The sequence below is a fragment of the Dipodomys merriami genome, unplaced genomic scaffold (genome assembly GCF_024711535.1).
Source record: "Dipodomys merriami isolate MVZ:Mamm:240054 unplaced genomic scaffold, mDipMer1.0.p SCAF_16, whole genome shotgun sequence".
In the NCBI taxonomy this organism is placed as follows: domain Eukaryota; kingdom Metazoa; phylum Chordata; class Mammalia; order Rodentia; family Heteromyidae; genus Dipodomys; species Dipodomys merriami.
Window position 1 is genome coordinate 24,176,118 of NW_027202937.1, and position 19,505 is coordinate 24,195,622.

At 45.7% G+C, this 19,505-nt stretch overlaps 1 protein-coding gene across 1 annotated transcript; it reads right to left on the reverse strand.

The window, feature by feature from the left end:
• Positions 1 to 666: 666 nt before the first annotated feature.
• On the reverse strand, positions 667 to 19,389 carry Sirt5 (sirtuin 5). The gene is made up of 9 exons (XM_070024541.1): positions 19,318 to 19,389; positions 18,240 to 18,387; positions 14,443 to 14,576; positions 12,404 to 12,629; positions 9,642 to 9,729; positions 8,301 to 8,354; positions 5,703 to 5,830; positions 4,649 to 4,760; positions 667 to 1,119 (listed from the first exon to the last, which is right to left on the reverse strand). Exons 2-9 carry the CDS (start codon positions 18,352 to 18,354, stop codon positions 1,044 to 1,046), a joined length of 933 nt encoding a protein of 310 aa, XP_069880642.1. The 5' UTR covers positions 18,355 to 18,387; positions 19,318 to 19,389; the 3' UTR covers positions 667 to 1,043.
• Between the last annotated feature and the right edge of the window lie 116 nt (positions 19,390 to 19,505).

Sequence of the window (19,505 nt, forward strand, 5' to 3'; positions counted from 1 at the left end):
CTCATTTGGATTTTCTACTTGTTACTTTCCTCTTTTTTATTTTTTTTTGTCAATCTTGGGGCTTGAACTCTGGGCCTGGGCACTGTCCCTGAGCCATTCAGCGCTCTACCATTTGAGCCTCAGTACCTCTTCTGGTTTTCTGGTTTATCGGAGATGAATGAGAATCTCATGGACTTTCCTGCCCAGGCTGGCTTTGAACCACAATCTTCAGATCTCAGCCTTCTGAGTAGCTAGGATTACAGGCGTGAGCCACTGGCACCCAGCTACTTTCCTCCTTTAAGAGTTCTTGTCCTCAAGTTATCCCTGTTTTTTTTTTTGGGGGGGGGTCCGGTTGTGGGGCCTGAACTCTGGGTCTGGGCACTGTCCCTCAGCTCTTCAGCTCAAGGCTAGCGCTCTACCACTTGACCCACAGCGCCACTACTGGCTTTTTTTTTCTTTTTGCTTATGTGGTGCTGAGGAATCGAACCCAGGGCCTCAGGCATGCAAGGCAAGCGCTCTACCACTGAGCCACCTTCCCAGCCCCTATCCCTGTTTTTTGAGGCAAGGTAAACACTGAAAAGAGAAAGACTCCAACAGACACATTTTGGGGAACCATTATATAATAAATGACCTACAGAAGGGAAGGAATTCACTTCTCACCAAAATATACACACACACACACACAAATCAGAATCAAGTACCAGCTGAGGCTTTCCTCTATTTCTGGATCAAAGAGCAAAGATCAACAATCATTAACCCACTTCTTTTTAAGACAATGTAATCACAAATTTTTCCCTCCCAATAACTGACCAAAAGATCAAACATAAGAACTTGCATTTTAGTTCAAACCAACTAAAGTGTGTTAACTCCACACTTCTCTAGCTTCATCTAAATAAATGCTTTTGTCACAGCTTTTCTAAGCCAATCATTTATCAACAGGCTGAATCCCCACCAGGTATCAGAGGATATTTTTAGATCTTCAGTATTCAGCTCAACATCCACAAGAATGTTCCGTGTGTGGCCTAGTTCTCAGATCCGCTATTATTTTTCCGTTCACAGAATGTTTAAGGAACAGTTTCCATTTCATGAGGAGCCAGGGCTTCAGGAAGGGTGGTCCCACAGGGTCCCTGGAAGTGAAACCTGAACAAAGGACCAGATGTATTAGTTAGGAGCTACATGTTAGCAATAACAATGCCTACCTGCAGCAGTTCTTCATTACATCCAAACTTCTTGTTGGTCCTAGGGCTCAGGGCCTGGGTGCAGTCCTTGAGCTTTTGTGCTCAAGGCTGGTGCTTTACCATTCCAAGCCACAGCTCCACTTCTAACTTTTTAGTGGTTAGTTCTCCAATTAAGAGGCTCATGCTGGCTCTGAACTTTGAGCCTCAGCTCCTAGCCTCCTAAGAAGCCAGGATTGCAAGTGTGAGGAACCAGCATCTAGTGGTGTCTATAATTTCTGTGCTCATTTCCCCCCTCCCTTTTGGGGAGGGGGCGGGGAGGGATAACTAGGTTCTTCAAAAGTGGCTGCAGCCCTACACACTCCTGCCAGTACCTTCCACCTGACATATATGATCTCCAAGTCCTCACTACTTGCTTTTCCCCTCTTTTTCTAATTAGAGTCACTGTGGTCGTTGTGAAGTAGTATCTCATTGGAGCTTTCATTTGTATGTACATCCTTACTGACTAGTGATGTTGAATGTCATTGTAATATGCTTATTGACTCTATGTACATATTAGAGAAATGTCTAACTTTTTTGGTCAGTCTTTTATCTGTATTATCTTTTTTAGTTGTATATATAGTTTATATACATTTAGACTATATGCGTATATATACATATATAGTCTATATACAAATCTTTCAACTATTAGACTTGGAAATATGGCTGGGAAGTTGGCTCAGTGATAGAATGCTTGCCTTGAATGCATGAGGCCCTGGGTTCGATTCCTCAGCACCACATAATCAAAATGAAAAAAGCCAGAAGTGGCACTGTAGCTCAAGTGGTAGGGTGCTAGCTTTGAGCAGAAGAGCTGAGGGACAGCACCCAGGCCCAGAGTTCAGCCCCCAAGACCAAAAACAAACAAATAAATAAATAGACTTGGAAATATTTCTACATTGTACATTGACATGTTTAATTAAAACCTTTTGCACAACTACTGAAAGATATATATATATATATATATATATATATATATATATATATTTTTTTTTTTTTTTAGTCATGGGGCTTGAACTCTGGGCTTGGGTGCTGTCCCTGTGCTCTTTAGCTCAAGGCAAGCACTCTACTGCTCTACTGCTTAAGCTACAGTGCCACTTCTGGTTTTCTAGTGGCTTATTGGAGATAAGAGTCTCATGGACTTTCCTGCCTGGTTTGGCTTTGAACTGCGATCCTCAGATCTCAGCCTCCTGAGTAGCTAGGATTATAGGCGTGAGCCACTGGCACTCAGCTGAAAGATAATTTTTAAAAGGATTTTTTTCTTCAATTTTGTGGGTAGATTTTTCACTCTATTGCTGTACAAAAACATTTAACTTAAATAAAAAACAATTTACCTTTTTTTTTTTTTTTTTTGGGTCCGGTCGTGGGGCCTGAACTCTGGGCATGGGTGCTGTCCCTCAGCTCTTCAGCTCAAGGCTAGCGCTCTACCACTTGAGCCACAGCGCCACTTCCGGCTTTTTTCTTTTTGCTTATGTGGTGCTGAGGAATCAAACCCAGGGCCTCATGCATGGAAGGCAAGCACTCTACCACTGAGCCACCTTCCCAGCCCTACCTTTTTGTTTTGTTTTGTTTTCTGTTACTCATGCTTTTGGTATCAGGTCTAAGAAAGTTTTAGCTAACACGGTCACAAAGATTTTCTGCTTGGTTTTCTTTTTGAGGATTTTATAGTTTTCACACTTAGGTTCAGGCCTAAGATCCATTTTGAGTTAGTTTTGGTGTGTGTTGTAGCAAAGGATCAGACTCCAGTTGCATGAGGCTATCCAGCACATGATTGAAAAGCTTGTCTTTCCCCTGCTGAACCATCTTCACAGGCTGCAAAAATCAACTGACCACAAATATGAGGAGTTATTTTGGGGGGGGAAAGGGGGAAGTCAGTCATGAGACTTGAACTCTGGGCCTGGGCACTGTCCCTGAGCTCTTCAGTTCAAGGCTAGCGCTCTACCACTTGAGCCAAGCACCACGTCCAGTTTTCTGTTGGTTAATTGAAGATAACAGTCTCACGGACTTTCCTGCCCATGCTGGCTTTGAACTACAATCTTCAGATCTCAGCCTTCTGAGTAGCCACTGGTGCTGGCATGTGAGGGGTTATTTATTTATTTCACTGGACTTTCTGTTCTGTTCTACTGGTTTTATATATCCATTCTTAAAACAATTGCCACACCACCTTGGTTAAATAACTGTAGTAAGTTTTGAAATGTCTAGGTGTGATTTTGTTCTTTTTGCTTTGACAGAAAAGTCCCCTGAATTTTCAATATGAACTTTGGATCACCTTGCCTATCTCTGCAAAAATCTAGTTGTAATATTGATAGGGAGTAGGTTGAACCTCTTGGAGACTATGGTCATTTTAATAATATTAAGTAATCCAATCCATGATATGGGATACGTTTCTATTTAATATTCTTTATTTCGCTCAATAGTGTTTTGTATAAATTTTGCATAGGAGACTTTTTTTAGAGAACTTTTTGAGCGATGGAGGGGGTAACATTGTCCAAAAAGAAACGTATTATTTACCTGACATATAACTAACCCCTCTGTACATCACCTTTATAATAGCAACAAAATACTTTTTTAAAAAGAGAAATGGGAAGTTTTCACGACTTACAAACAAATGATGAATTATGGACCAGGCAGCCAATTATACAAATGCATAAGAAAGACCAGTACCAAAGTCGGCTAAGTCACCTGAGAAGGATGCTATTTAAATGCCTATGCAACGTTTTATCCAAGGGCCAACTCAGAGCCACAGTTCACACCTTGGATGCACAGGATAATTGCTAAGAAAGAAACTAAAAGCAATCACCATGTCCAGCAACCTTCAGTGGCATCATGATGATTCTAGGAATTGGAGCCCAGTCACTGGGATTTTTTAAATACTCAACCAACATGAAAAGCCTGTGATTAAGGAACCAAAGTGTTACTGAAGTTTTATGGGAGGAGAGTCAGTTGTATTTATATTCTAGAAGGAAATTTAACTAGCAACCAAGAATTAAAAGTAAAGCAAAACAAGGGTCAAGGCATAACATGGGACCTGGGATTCATGAGATGGCCATGAATACAGAGATTCTTTGGAATCAAATTGCAGACAAATTTACCCAGTGAATAGAAGCTTTTTCTGGGTCATTTTTCAGGCTTCCCTGCTGAGGGCTACTCACCTATATCTAAAAGGTCATTACCAAACGTAGTTCACAATATAACTGCAAGGTAAATCTAAGAAACATAGATCTTTCAAAAAAGAAAAGCCCGTGGCAGATCCTATGTTGAAACATAGACACCTGCACCTGTGCTCAGAGATACTTTGTTCTTCCACAAAAGGAGCTATAGTGAGCTGTCCTCTCTCCTCATTCCTCTCCCCTGTCCTTCTCTTCCCTTCCCTAAAAATTAGGACAATAGGTAAGATGTGTGGTGACATGTCCAAGCCTGCCCTCCACCTCCCAGTGCCCAGTTTGGCACCCCTGTACCTGAATGAGTTTGTGGCTGGGGTGGTCTCCGTGTTAAACTCGGCCACTGGAACTCCCCTAGCAGCCACTTGAGGGGCAAACAAGGCAGCTGGGTAGACCACAGATGAAGTCCCTACCTGCAAAGCAGCACATGGGAATGACTGTGGGGAGACTTTCAGAAAACCTTTGATACACTCAGGTAGGGCTGTTGCTGCAGCAAGAGCAGGCTAGGCAGGATGAGACATGGTGGAGGGGTCCACACATGCAAGTTTAGCAGCAACCTTCAGGCCATTCGTAGAATTTAGGAAGACCATGAGATACAGAAAGGAGAGTTACACAAATGGACAGAGCCAGGAAGAAATGACCCATTCAACATGTTGGAAAGATTGGGGTGGGAGAATACTGTTTCTGTTTCTGCTTTTTTTGTTGTTGTTTTGTTTTTTGGGGGTCTGGTCGTGGGGCCTGAACTCTGGGCCTGGGCGCTGTCCCTCAGCTCTTCAGCTCAAGGCTAGCGCTCTACCACTTGAGCCACAGTGCCACTTCCGGCTTTTTTCTTTTTGCTTATGTGGGGCTGAGGAATGGAACCCAGGGCCTCAGGCATGCAAGGCAAGCGCTCTACCACTGAGCCACCTTCCCAGCCCTGTTTCTGCTTTTTGAAGTTATAAAAATGATCTATGCTCTTTCCCTAACTTGGAAAATTTAACAACAAAATGTAAGCATGTTACCTATGATTCCACTACCCAATAATATATAGTTATCTTTGAGAGGGAGGCAGTACTGGGGTTTGAACCCAGGGCCTCACACTTAATAGGCAGGTATGTCTCTTGGTCTATGTTCTTTAGTTAGTTTTCAGACAGGATCTTGTGTTTTTGCCCAAGCTGGCCTGCTCTGTTATAATCCTCCTATTTATACCTCCTGCATAGCTGGGATCACAGGCTTGTACCACCACACCCACTTTATGGTTTTGAGTTAAAATGAAGGAAGGGAGGGAAAGAAGAAGGAAAGGAAGCAATAATAAATCCCACCCTCAGATTCAGTGCTTCAGAGAATCCTGAGGACTGAGGAAGGGTGCGACCTACCACTAGACACAGGTCACAGAGGGCAAGCTCTCTGTCCACCTCCTCCAGAATGGCAGGATCCAGGTTTTCTCCAAACCACACCACATGTGGTCGCAGCAAGCCCCCGCACCCTGCCTCCTCACACCTGGAAGAGAGCAATTCTGAATCACCCTTAGCTGCCTAAGACCCAGGGAAGGCTGGGCACTGCCCAGAACCCATGTAAGTGAGCCACTTCACACTCACACACTTCACTAACAGGCACTTGCCAAGTAGAACTTCCCTAGTAAAGTTTCTTTTTCCTGTCCACCCAGTGGCACTGACATGGAATCAGCTGAGATGGACTCTCTTTTCAGAAGCTTTTCCTTGTATATTACAAAGCAGTTCTGGCAGAACCCTGGCCTGGGACCTGCCTTCAGTACTTGCAGAACCCCTAAAATCTTCAATGACCTCTTCCACTTTCTGGCTGTCTTGAGACCTGTCTGTAGCCAGCCCTCCAGTGCCCATTACTGCAAGCCCTCATGTTTCAATTTCTCCTCTAGCTTACCATGCTAGAGTAGCTTAGAAATAATCTCCTACTCAGGAACCCCCAGAACTCCCATTATTTCAAATTACAATTAGTAATGAATTCAGTAATGAAAACCCTCATTAAAAACACAAAGGGATTGGTGGTGAAATAAAGCCATGAACTAGCAACATTTTATAGCCATTTTTGAGAAAGCAATAGTATTTTTGTATGTTGAACCTTCTGAGAAGTCCTGTAACAATGCAAATGGAGGAGGGGGCAGTTATTTTTATTTTTTTGCCAGTCCTTGGGCTTGAATTCAGGCCACTTCTGGCTTTTCTGTTTATATGGCACTGCGGGATCAAACCCAGGGCTTCATGTGTGCTAGGCAAGCACTCTACCACTAAGCCACCTTCCCAGCCCCACGCTTCCATATTTCTTTGGCCATGTAACATCTTTTCTTTTTGAAGAAATGCTCTTAGTATGACATGTACTATGAGTCTCTGAACACTGTTGGAAGCACTGTTTCAGTGACTAGATTTGAAAATTTAACATAAAAATCTATTTTTTTTCTAGTGCTGGGAAATAGAACCCAGGGCTTTGTATAAGGATTTTACCATTTGAGCTATACCCCAGGCTTTTATTTTTACTTTCTTAAAGAGCGCATGTGATCCTTTTACCTCCGCCTCCTATGCCCAGCTTCTTTTCTTTAGTCTACAAAAATAGTTTGGTGAAGCAATTTTGTCTTTGAAAGATCTTTGAATGTCTCCCTAATCCTGAACTGATAATGTGGAGAATGAAGAGAATGGAAAAGAAGGAGGAGGGGGCAGGAAAGAGGGGGAAAGAGTAGGAGAGGCAGGAAGAGTGAGAGGGGAGGGTTAACAGGAAGGGAAAGGGCAGGGAGAAGGAGAGAAGGAAGAGGAAGGGGAAAAGTAGGAGGAAGAAGAAGAAAAGAAGGAAGAAGGAGGAGGAAGAGAAGAAGGAAGGAAAAAGAAACAGAAAAGAAAGGAAGGAATAAAGAAAGGAAGGAGAGGGGCTGGGAAGGTGGCTCAGTGGTAGAGCACTTGCCTTGCATGCCTGAGGCCCTGGGTTCGATTCCTCAGCACCACATAAGCAAAATGAAAAAAGCCGGAAGTGGCGCTGTGGCTCAAGTGGTAGAGCGCTAGCCTTGAGCTGAAGAGCTGAGGGACAGTGCCCAGGCCCAGAGTTCAGGCCCCACGACTGGACCCTTTCCCCCCCCCCCAAAAAAAAAAAAAAGAAAAAGGAAGGAGAAGATAACAGCAGCAGATTTACTGGCAAATTTCAGGATGTAGCCTTGTACTTTCTAAAATTTAGGTGACAGTCTGTCATATAGCTGCAGAACGTATGATCACAAGGTCAAAATTCTGAAACTAGCCTGAGCAATATAGGAAGGCTCTGACACACACACACACGCACATGCGCACACACGCACACACACGCGCACACACACACATGCGCGCACACATGCGCGCACACACACACATGCGCACGCACACACACGCACACGCACACATACACACACATGCGCGCACACACACACATGCGCGCACACACACACACACACACACACACACCCTGAGCAATATAGGAAAGCTCTGTCTGAAACACACACACACACACACACACCCCTGAGGGGCAGGACTAGATAAAAGATGTTCCTTTGTTTCACCTTTTGTCTTTTTGCTCTTGGCCTTGCTGGTCAGGACTAGAATGTGCATTTTTTCATTTAAGAGGTATCTCATGGACAGACATTGTGTGTATGCCTATAGTCCTAGCTATCCAGTTCAGGACTAACCTTGTGCAGAAATTTGCAAGACGTTATCTCAAAAACAATCCAGACATAGTGATACATGCCTCTAGTTCCAGCTACTGGGGAGGCCATCTTTGGCAAAAGCATAAGACCTTATCTGAAGAAGGAAACGACTGGGGCGTGGCTCAAGTGGCAGAGTGCTTACCTAGCAAATGTGAGGCCATGCTCAAACCCCAGCAGTGCAATAATAAAAATAACAATGATAATAATATTTACATTTTGGTTATTTTCTTTTTTGCAACCTGGAACACTAAATATAAGGGCTTGTTTTTTTTTACTTACCTGGGCAGTTTCTCAACTGGGATTCCTGCATCTCGAGTTTCAGGATCTGGAGCACTGAAGCGTTAGAAAAGAAAGAGGGTCACTGGTATGCACAATCCAAGAATGAAGGAACAGCTTCACCCTGAAGCTTCTCTTTTTGGCAGAACTCCTCTGCATGCTCACGAGGAAGAGAACTAGGATAGGCGTCAAGGGATGGCCAGTGGCTTTCACCCCAGAGGGATCTTGTAGCGGGGAGGAGGCCTGGAGTGACCCAGCTTGCAGAGTTTTGTGATTTACTTTATATGCTTTAGCATCATTTGGCTCATCTGCAATGTTCACTTATCACTTACAGAATTTATACTACATTATTGCTGGGTACCAGTGGCTCACACCTGAATCCTAGCCGCTCAGGAGGCTGAGATCTGAGGATCATGGTTCAAAGCCAGCCCCAGCAAGAAAATCTGTGAGATTCTTATCTCCAATAAATCACTCCAAAAAGCCAGAAATGGAACTGTGGTAGAGCATTAGCCTTGAGCTCAGGGACAGCACTCAGGCCCTGGGATCAGCGCCCCCCCCCCAAAAAAAAAGAAAGAAAAAAGAATTTATACTACACTAAAATGGCCCAGTAAACTTTTACCAATATTCTGAGTCCAGTATTTTTTCCTACTCATAATAGTGAATACTCATCATAAAAATGTTGCAAAGAGGGCTGGGAAGGTGGCTCAGTGGTAGAGCGCTTACCTTGCATGCATGGGTTTGATTCCTCAGCACCACATAAGCAGAAAAGAAAAAAGCCAGAAGTGGCGCTGTGGTTCAAGTGGTAGAGTGCTAGCCTTGAGCTGAAGAGCTGAGGGACTGCACCCAGACCCAGAGTTCAGGCCCCACGACCGAACCCCCTCCCCCCCCCAAAAAAAGTTGCAGAGAATAAAACATTTATCCAGGGACCAAGGGCTCAATAGGAGAAGAGGTCACTAGCATGTTCAAGGCTCTGGGTCTGATCCCCAGTCCTCCTCCCCAACAATCATCCACAATCCCTTCACTCCAATATCAGTAGTAATACTGTAATATTTTGTTGTGTTTTTTTTCTGAGCTTTTAACAAGTATATAGATGCATAAACATGAAGTATTTGTATTTAACTAAATTGGGATCGTACAGTATCATATAGTATATCATTTAGTATACTGTTTTTACTTCACACTGTAAAATGGTGAGCCAAATATTTATTTTATCAAATGTCTGTAGTGCATTCAGTCTTATTTCTCATAAATATCCACAGGAATTTTCAATGAATGTTTCATTTCCTCCTATCCATGTTGAACTTAGAGGGAAAAATGACATACTATGTCACACAGCATAATTACCCTTTTCCTGATAAAGCTGGACAAATTGGACTGTTGTAGTTCTCAGCCACAACGCCACAAGAGGTACATCGAGTTTTAAATAAGGTTCCTGAAAAACACACACTAAGTTCAGAACTTTGAATAATCAAGAACAACTGTTGCTATGTCTAATTGAGTTTTTATCCACTCCTCTTAGCAAATGGGCCTTGCCTAGGAATCATGGGAAATACAAAGGCAAATAGACTAAAAAGCTTCCTGATCTGGAGGAGAAAACAAGTAGTAGTAGGACTGATGTGGCTCAGTTACCTTGGAGTGATGTTCAGGTAGACCTAAAGTAGTCAATGGGGAAGAGGCATCTCCACTTAACACTCAGGGTATGATTTACTATGTATGTAATTATGAAAGGTCAGTGGCTTAGAATATGTTTCTAAAATCTTTGAATTCATGCAGCCTTAATTTTTACATAGAATTAAGTAACTGATAAAAAAGAGGGCTGAGCCTAGTGGTTCACACTTGTAATCCCAGCTACTCTGAAGGCAAAGATAGGAGGATCTTGGTCCAAGGTGAGTCCTGGCAAAACCATGAGATTATCTGAAAAACAAACTAGAGGTAAAAAGTGTAGGGATGTATCTCTAGTGGTAGAGTACTTGCTGAGAAAGCACTGGGTGCTAAGTTCAAACTTAATACCACCAAAAACTACATATAAACATGCATACATGTATGTTTTGAAACTAAGTCTAAGTTTTAAAATTATTTTTAGTTGTTGTATAATTATATGTATATGGTGCAGTATGACAACTTGATACATGTATATAACTTTTGATAATCAGATGAGGATAATTAGCATCTCATGTATTTCCATTTCTTTGTGTTTGGAGTTTATTTGGATTTTTTGTTTTAAAGTATTGGAGGGGCTGGGAATGTGGCTTAGTGGTAGAGTGCTTGCCTAGCACGCATGAAAACCCTGGGTTCAATTCCTCATTACCTCATAAACAGAAAATACTCAAGTGATAGAGTGCTAGCCTTGAGCAAAAGAAGCTCAGGGACAGTGCCTAGGCCCTGAGTTTAAGCCCCAGAACTGGCAAAAAAAAAAAAAGTATTGGAGTTTGAACTCAGGGCTTTGAGCTTGCTTGCTCATGGCTGGTGTTCTACCACGTGAGCCATGCCTCCAGCCCTGCTTTTTGCTAGATGAAGTCGAGTGAACTTTCAAGTCTTGGCTGGCTTGAAACTACAATCTTCCAAAAGTTCTGAATAGCTAGGATTACAAATGTGAGCCACTAGCATCTGGCCATTAGTATGTTTTAGCAAGTCCTTTCTGTAAGTGTAGAACAACAAATAAAGGATAATAAAATTGCATATCATAGTTTGGGCAGATTTTTTTTTGCCAGTCCTGAGGCTTGAGGTTTTTTTTGCTTGAGGCTAGCACTCTACCACTTGAGCTATAGAACCACTTCCAGCTTTTTCTGCTTACATGTTATTAAGGAATGCAACCCAGGGCTTCTTGCATGCTGGGTAAACAATAAGCCACAAGGCCCCTTTCAACTGTTTTTTTTTTCTCAGCTTATCTATTTACTTATCTATCCATCTCCAGCCATTTGTTAGTAATTTTGGAGATTGTGAACTGTTAATCTTATTTCAAAGTCACCTTATGTAAATACATCTTTCTACAAACTAGCCAATCACCAGCACATTGTGAACCTGAGCTCAACCAATCTGAACAGAGGGGTGGGGCCCGTTGCATTAGGGATAAATATAGGAGCAGCCTGCCTGCTCTGAGGGCTTGCTTGCCAGATTTTTGGCTGTTAGTGCACCCTTCTGCAGAAGTAAATTTTGCATTGCTGAGACAAGTCTTTATTTTTGTGTCTATTGTTGTGACTCTAGTGTCTCTTGGATAGCATATTTATAATAACACATAGCTCAGAATGCATCCTAAAAGTGATGGCATTTTCAATTTTAATGAAATGAAGAGGTTTTGTTGCTTTTGTTTTGTTTTGTTTTTGGCTGGTCGTGGTTCCTGAACTCTGGGCCTAGGCGTTGTCCTGAACTCTGGGCCTAGCCGTTGTCCTTCAGCTCTTCTGCTCAAGGCTAGTGCCATATACCACTTTTGCCACAGCGCCATTTCCAGCTTTTTCTGCTTATGTGGTGATGAGGAATCGAACCCAGGGCCTCATGTATGCAAGGCAAGCACTCTACCACTGAAACACCTTCCCAGCCCCTGAAGAGGTTTTTTTGAACACAAGTTACAAGGAAGTTCTCATTCCTTGCAAACAAAGCAAGCCCTCAGCGGGCCACCCAGATGGTGTGCCTAAATTCTTCAAAGAACTCTGCAAATAGGCATTGTCATCTTCACCAACATGGCTGACTGCTAACACGGCAGAGACATGAGCAGAGACCCGGGGTAATCATGCTGCTAACTGTTCTTGGGACACGGCAGAGAAAGTCCAAGTGAACAGCGTTGCCCAGCCTTCCTAAAGCAAAAACAGGCGCTAAACAAACAGGTGGGGCACGCTGGAAGGCTGAACTGTGATCCTGCCACAGCCACAGCCAGGACAACCTGGGGCTCTGTGTGCCCCGCAATTCCAGCCAGGCGCCAGGGTCGAGGGCTCAGATAACACGCAGGCTCTGGTTCAGCGGGTCATCCGCCAAGGGCGCAGGAGAGGCGGTGCTGTCCACAGGAGCAGGAAATGGCCAGTGAGGGGTGCGAGAGGCTAGGGCGGCCCGCCGTTCAAATGCCAGGGGGTGCGGACGTCCCCCGAGGGGTAGGCGGTGGGGAAGGCCCTTACCGTGGATTTCCAGGAGGTTCTGGGTGCCAGCCTTGCGGTGCAGCTCGTCGATGTTCTGGGTGATGACCACGACCCGCCGGCCCTGGGGACGCAGCCGGGCCTCGCACTCGGCCACGGCCAGGTGCCCGGGGTTGGGCTCCTTGCTCCGCATGACCTCGCGCCGGTAGTGGTAGAACTCCCACACCCGCGACGGGTTGTGGGCGAAGGCCTGGGGAGTTGCCAAGTCCTGGGGGCGGAGGAGGCGGGGTTGGGATGGGGGGCAGGGGGGGGGGTGTCGGATCACAGGCTAGGCCCAATCCTGGGACAAACTGAGGCCCTGGAGAGGGGTTGTCTCAAAACGGGGTCATGGCCACCCATCAAACGAGGAACAGCAAGGAAAGTCAGGTGGGAAGGCGTGAGGGCTGAATTTGCCTCTTCACAGAGCCCGGAAATATATGGGGGTCAATCTCATTTTGAGATATACCCAAGAAAAAGGTAAGGTGTAAAATGCCCCCTTGAAGCATCATAGCTGAGAAACCCAGGGTTTTGTCTTTGGGTGGTTTTGTTGTTGTTGTTGTTGTTTTTGGCCAGTTCTGGGGCTTGAACTCAGGGCCTAGGCACTGTCCCTGAGCTGCTTTTTTGCTCAAGACTACTACTCTACCACTTGGGCCACAGTACCACTTCAAGCTTTTTCTGTTTATGTGGTACTGAGCAATCAAACCCAGGGCTTCATGCAAGCTAGGCAAGTGCTCCACCACTAAGCCACATTCACAGCCCAGAAACCCAGTTTTTATAACTATAACTAGAGCTACACACATACTACACACATACCTTCCTATACACAATTACACATGCCTCACACACACAACTACACGTACAAACACATATACATTCCTATATGCAACTACATGTATCTCACATGTACGACTACACATACTTTCCTGTATGTAACTACACACAACTATATACACATGCATTCCAGCACATAACTACACATACTACTCACACACACAACTGCAAATACACAATAACACTCAAAAATATACATACACATGCATGTACACACAACCATACATACAACTACACACATACTTGCATACAAGCTATACATGTGCACAAACAACACCACTGACATGTTTATATACATATACACAACTACAGACACAACAACTAAATAGACATATGCTTACAAACTACACATATACACAATTCACACACATATACCCAACTATATTCACAGGTATACATATACAAATGACATGTACATACAAGTACACACATGCTTAAATACAAACCTATACACCTATATATACACACAGTTCACACATGTATACTTGTATATTTCTATATATAACTGCACAAACTACATTCAATCAAATATATACATATATGCATGTGCATGCACAACTATACACAAACAGCTATACATACACCTGTAAAACAATATAATAAGGTAACAGAATGTAAAATAAGGTACAGCTCCTCTTCTAGGAGAGACAGATGTCATTCATGGCAGACAAGCACAGTGGTAGCTGGGTAGGGCACAAGGGTGGGTGGGCAAGGTAGAATATTCTACATCTGGCTTATGAGGGTGATGGAAACTTAGGTGCATGCACCTTTCAAAAATCAGCAAGATGAGGCTGGGCACTGGTGGTTATACCTGTAATCTGATTCAGGTATTCAGGAGGCTGATACGAGAAGATGGTAGTTCAAAGCCATTTGGGGGCAGGAAAGTCCATGAGACTCTTATTTCCAATTACCACCAAAAAGCTGGAAGTAGAGGTGTGGCTCAAGTGGTAGAGTGCTAACTTTGAGCAAAAAAAAGCCCAGGGATAACTCTCAGGTCCTGAATTCAAGACCTAGGACTGACACATGTGCATGCACACATAACTCAGCAAAGTGAGCATACAACACATGTTGCATTCCATCCTATATAAATCCTGCCTTGATAATGCTAATTTTCAAAAGAAATGTGGTTTGTGTTATGGGAAAGCATCGCACTACACTTGGTTATAGCTTCATTAAGAACAGCCTTTTACTGTTCAGGGAACATTACTAACCTGAGCTTGCCATTTTCTCCAATAGCCTCCAGCTCCTCTGAAAGTTGGAACCCCGCTTTCAGCACTAATGCCAGCCCCTGAAATAATGGCTATGTGCTTTGCCTTGGCAAAACACTTCCGAAAGTCTGCCATACCTAGAGAAAGAATGAGATCTGTATGAATCCAGTGTCACATTTGGATGTTCATATCCCATATCAACTGCCTATACTTCGGATCCTGACCTTGTACAAAGTTATACTTTTAAGATACTTCAGTAAAAATTGTTCCTGTACCAATTGTTTGTAGCTGGTTGGGTATTGTGAGGAAAGCACAGCTTAGTCACCACCTGGTTTGGAATCTCAGCTCTGCCTCCACCCCAGAGAAACTGCTTGCCTTTCTCTATGCTTGGTTCCCTTGGCTGTTTGATACATAGCAGGGTAACTATGCAGACTTTAGAAGGGCTGGTGGACAATATCCATCTTCCTTTATCAAAGTCAAAACAATGGGAGATGAAGATGGGAGGACCACAGTTCGAGTCCAGCTCAAACCAAAAAGGTTAGCAAGACCCTGTCTTAAAAACAAGCCAGGGGCTGGGAACGTGGCTTAGTGGTAGAGTAGCTTGCATAGCATACATGAAGCATTGGATTCAATTCCTCAGTACCACAGATACAGAAAAAGCCAGAAGCGGTGCTGTGGCTCAAGTGGTAGAGTACCAACTTTGAGCAAAAGAACCTCAATTCCCAGAAGTGGCAAACAAACAAGCAAAGCTAGATGCAGTGACACACACCTGTTGCTCCAGCTACAGGAGCTAAAGATAGGAGGATGGTCAGAGTTGGTCCTGGGCAAAAAAGTGAAAGGCCCTACCTGAAAAATAACTGAGGTAAAAAAACACTGAAGTGTGGATTGATTGCTGGGCAGCATGAGGCACTAAGTTCAAACCTTAGTAATCCCTCGTGCGCACACACACACACACACACACACACACACACACACACACACACACACACACACACACACACACACACACACACACACACACACACACACACACACACACACACACACACACACACACCAAGCCTGTAGATTTGGAGAGGGCTGAGCGGAGGCTCGCTGAATCCCAAACACTCTCCTAATTCACGTTCTCTGTGGGGGTGGTGCTAATTCCAGTTTCCCTAAGCACAGTGAGCTCACGGCAAGAATTCCTCTCTTGTAAACAGCTCTGTCCCAACATGGACACATAACTGTGCTCTCTGACTGCTCAAACAAGAGTCAGGCTTCTCCACGAGGCATCACCAGGGACCTGGATGCCAGGAAGGGGCTAGGCCCATGGAAGGGCAAGCCCACAGTAGTCTAGGTCACAGAGTATGGCCTGTCTTCCCCCTGAACCTCCACATGACCCTCCTGCTTGATCTCTGCCAGCGGAGGCAGCAGCTGTGTTCAGCCAAGCCTCTGAGCCCAGCTCAGTATTAATCATTTTCTGTGGACCTCAGGGGTCCTCATCTCGAGACAAGCAGAAGGAGCCAGACCTGGAGCTGGCAATGGGGAGCTGCCCTTGTCGCCCTTGGGCAGCAGTGACTGGAAAAGGAATGCCAGGCAGGGCACGACCTGGACCAATGCTGCTCCTGAGGCACACAGCCAGGCAGGCCCTCACGTGCAGACCGCATGCATGAAGGGTCCAGAGCCAGGCATCAGCTTCCTTCCAGGAGGACAAGTGAGACCCTCCCCGCTTACCCACCTCCCCCATGAAACAGCACATGCTGACCCAGCACGGCTTGTGGCAGGCCTAAAGCTCTGGAACAGGAGATGTGCCAGACATGGAGTGACCAAACTGGTGACAGCATTGAAGACTTAAAAACAAACAAACAAAAAAAGTATCTTGAATTTCTCAACTGAGCAGGTTTTCTGATTTTCCTCATTGAGATAATACCAACGGAGAAAAACTCTTGAGTGGATGAGTGTCCTCTGGGAGAGGGACCAGGTGACAGATGGGGACTCGGGGGTAGCCCACTTGAATAGTAAAGGAAGCATGTCCTCCTTTTATATCCCCAGCTGGGGGCAGGCGGGGGGCAGGCAATGTCCCAGGAGTTTCTCATACCTGGATAGCTCTCTCTAAACAGGTACGGGACGTCCCACCTTCATGAGCTGCACCCATGTCTGGAGCAGGAGAGAAAATCTCCCCTCCCCTTCTTCTTGGTCCTACAGTGGACTGAGTCAGTGAGAACAAGGGATAAAGAGCAAAGCCAGCCTCAGAAGCCAAGGAGCAGAGAGTGCCAGCTCCCTCCCTGATATCTCACTGGAGCTCTCCTCCACAGTCCTGGCAGTACCAGGCTGGAAGAAATGGTCAGACACATTGTTGACCCAGCTAGCATGGTATCATGCCGAAGCCCTGCCAACATCATGACTCTCAGGGAGACACTGGTGAGAAAAACAAGGCCCACCTGGGGCTAATGCTGGACTGTCTAACCAGAACTAACCCTGGGCAGGTTAGTTTTCCCTACCTTGCTTACTCCTTCTCTCCCTTACCCATTCCTAGAATATGCAGCCACTAAGTCAGAGTCTTGGTATGGAGCCAAGGCTGGCCTCCAATGCACAGTCCTTCTGCTTCAATCTCCTGAGGTTACAGATGTGAATCACAGCACTCTGCTGTGAGTACAGTAATAAAAATATACTTTTTCTAGGAAATATAGATTTTTCTAGGAAATGTAGGAACAAAAGTCCCTAAGGACTTCAAAGATCACCCCTGAAATTATCCCTAGCCCTAAAAGCCTTTTCTCCCCCACAGGGACACACTGTCATCTCCTGACAAATATTCCACATTTAGAGTGACTTCCATTAAGGTACGATAAGCAACTTCTACAAACAAAAAGTCAACCTAGATTTGGTCCTTGGAAAATGGGATGCAAAATGCACTTAATGGCCAGGTGCCAGTGGCTCAGGCCTGTAATTCTAGCTACTCAGCAGGCTGAGATCTAAAGCTGTGGGTTCACAGCCAGCATGGACAAGAAAGTCCACGAGATTCTTATATGCAAGTACCACCAAAAAGCTGGAAGTGGAGCTGTGGCTCAAGAACACTACCAAACAGCTCAGGGAAAGTGTCCAGGCCTTGAGATCAAGCTCCAGTACCAGAGCCCACACGCACACGTACACAATACAGTAAGGGTAATGTAGTGTGAAATGTAAAATCTTTCAAAACAAAACATTTTCTGGGACTGGAAATGGAGCTCAGAGATACAGTGCTGGTAGTTTGGTCACCAGCACCACAAACAAAGCAAAAAATCCTGTGTGAAAAAATTAAATGCAAACATTCCGAGAGATGCAGTAAAATGTCCTAAAGGGACTTGAGTTCATTAAGAAACTCCATGTTGCTGGGTGGTAGAGTGCTTGCCTACCATGCATGAAACCCTAGGTTCTATTCCTCAGTACCACATACACAGAAAAGGCTGGAAGTGGTGCTGTGGCTCAAGTGGTAGAGTGCTAACTTTGAGCAAAAGAAGCTCAGAAACAGTGCCCAGGCCCTAAATTCAAGCCCCAGGAGAGAAAGGGAGAGAGAGAGAGAAAGAGGGAGGGAGAGAGAGAGAGGGGGAGAGAGAGAGAGAGAGAGAGAGAGAGAGAGAGAGAGAGAGAGAGAGAGAGAGAGAGAGAGAGAGAGAGAACCCAACCTTGTTTAGAAAGAACTTGCTTGAAAGACAAGAGGCCACAGCATCCCCAAAATCATCCTGAATACCTACTTCAATCTAGGTGTCCCCTACCACTATGGGAGCACCCAGAGCTTCACATTCCACTGGAGAGGAGATAATGAACTAAGAATAACTTACTTGAACTTGGACGAGCCATCGTTAGGCAAACCTTGCTTTGGGAGAAGGCCAAAGGCTTCAATCCACAACACAAGGGGGAAATTAATCTGCTCTGGACAATCTGAAGAGGTCGCATCCGGTTTTCTTAGCAGTACTAATGTCAGGTAGGCTTTAGAAAAACCACAAAACAACATAGAAACAAAGCACATTCAGATATGTGTTTGAATATACGCACACACAGTGCATCTGTGTCTCATAATAGGAATTTTTATTGGAATTCCTTTTATCTATCAATTTTTCCTGATTTGAATTGTGTGTGTGTGTGTGTGTGTGTGTGTGTGTGTGTGTGTGTGTGTGTGTGTGTGTGTGTGTGTGTGTGTGTGTGTGTGTGTGTGTGTGTGTGTGTGTGTGTGTGTGTGTGTGTGTACGCACCAGCGCGGTACTGGGGCTTGAACTCAGGGCCTGGGCCTTGAGTTCAAATCTTTTGCTGAGTAAACATCTTTGCTCCTTGACTTACAATGAATTTATATCCCAATAACCTCATTGTAAGCTGAAAATACAGCTAATGAAAAATGTTTGTAAGCCAAGATCTTTGGCTCAGGTCTGTAATCTTAGCTACTTGAGAGGGACAGATTGGAGGATTATGGCGGGAGGCTAGAGTGGGCAACACAAGGTTGGAGGACCCAGGGGTGCTCACGGCCCGCACTGACTTCCCACCCGCGTCCCGCCCCTTCTGGGGACCCCGCGGCCTCCGAACTCCTCGGGGGGACCCGAGTCCTCATACGGCAGCGATGCCTGCCGGAGTCCGCCCAGAATGGGGCCCGCCGTCCGCACCACCTCCCGCGCCCCATCGCCCCTCGTCAGCCCCACTGTCCGCCCCCCCCCCCGCCCCGCTCCCGGAGGACCCCACCCCACCCCACCCCCGTCAGCGCCAGCCTCCCGCGGCCACTCGGTGGCGCGCATGCGCACCGTGGGGGTGGGGGGGGGGAGGCGCCCGGGCCCGCGGGGAGGGCGAGGGCGCCGTGGGGCCCCACCGGGACCCCTCAGCCCGACCCTAGCCTGGCCTCGAAGCTCGGACCCCGCGCGGGCTGAGACGCACCTGAGCGCGGGCGGCAGGGGAAGGACGCGGAGGGCGCGCGGCGGAGCGGTTCGGCGTGGCGTCCGGTGCCGGCTGCGGCGCCCCCTGCCGGTGCCCGGGCGCCGAGTCCGAGGCCGCGAGGCGCCCGGGCCGCAGGGGGCGCCAGGGCCGCAGGCAGTACCGCCTAGTACCCAGCTGGCTCGCACAAC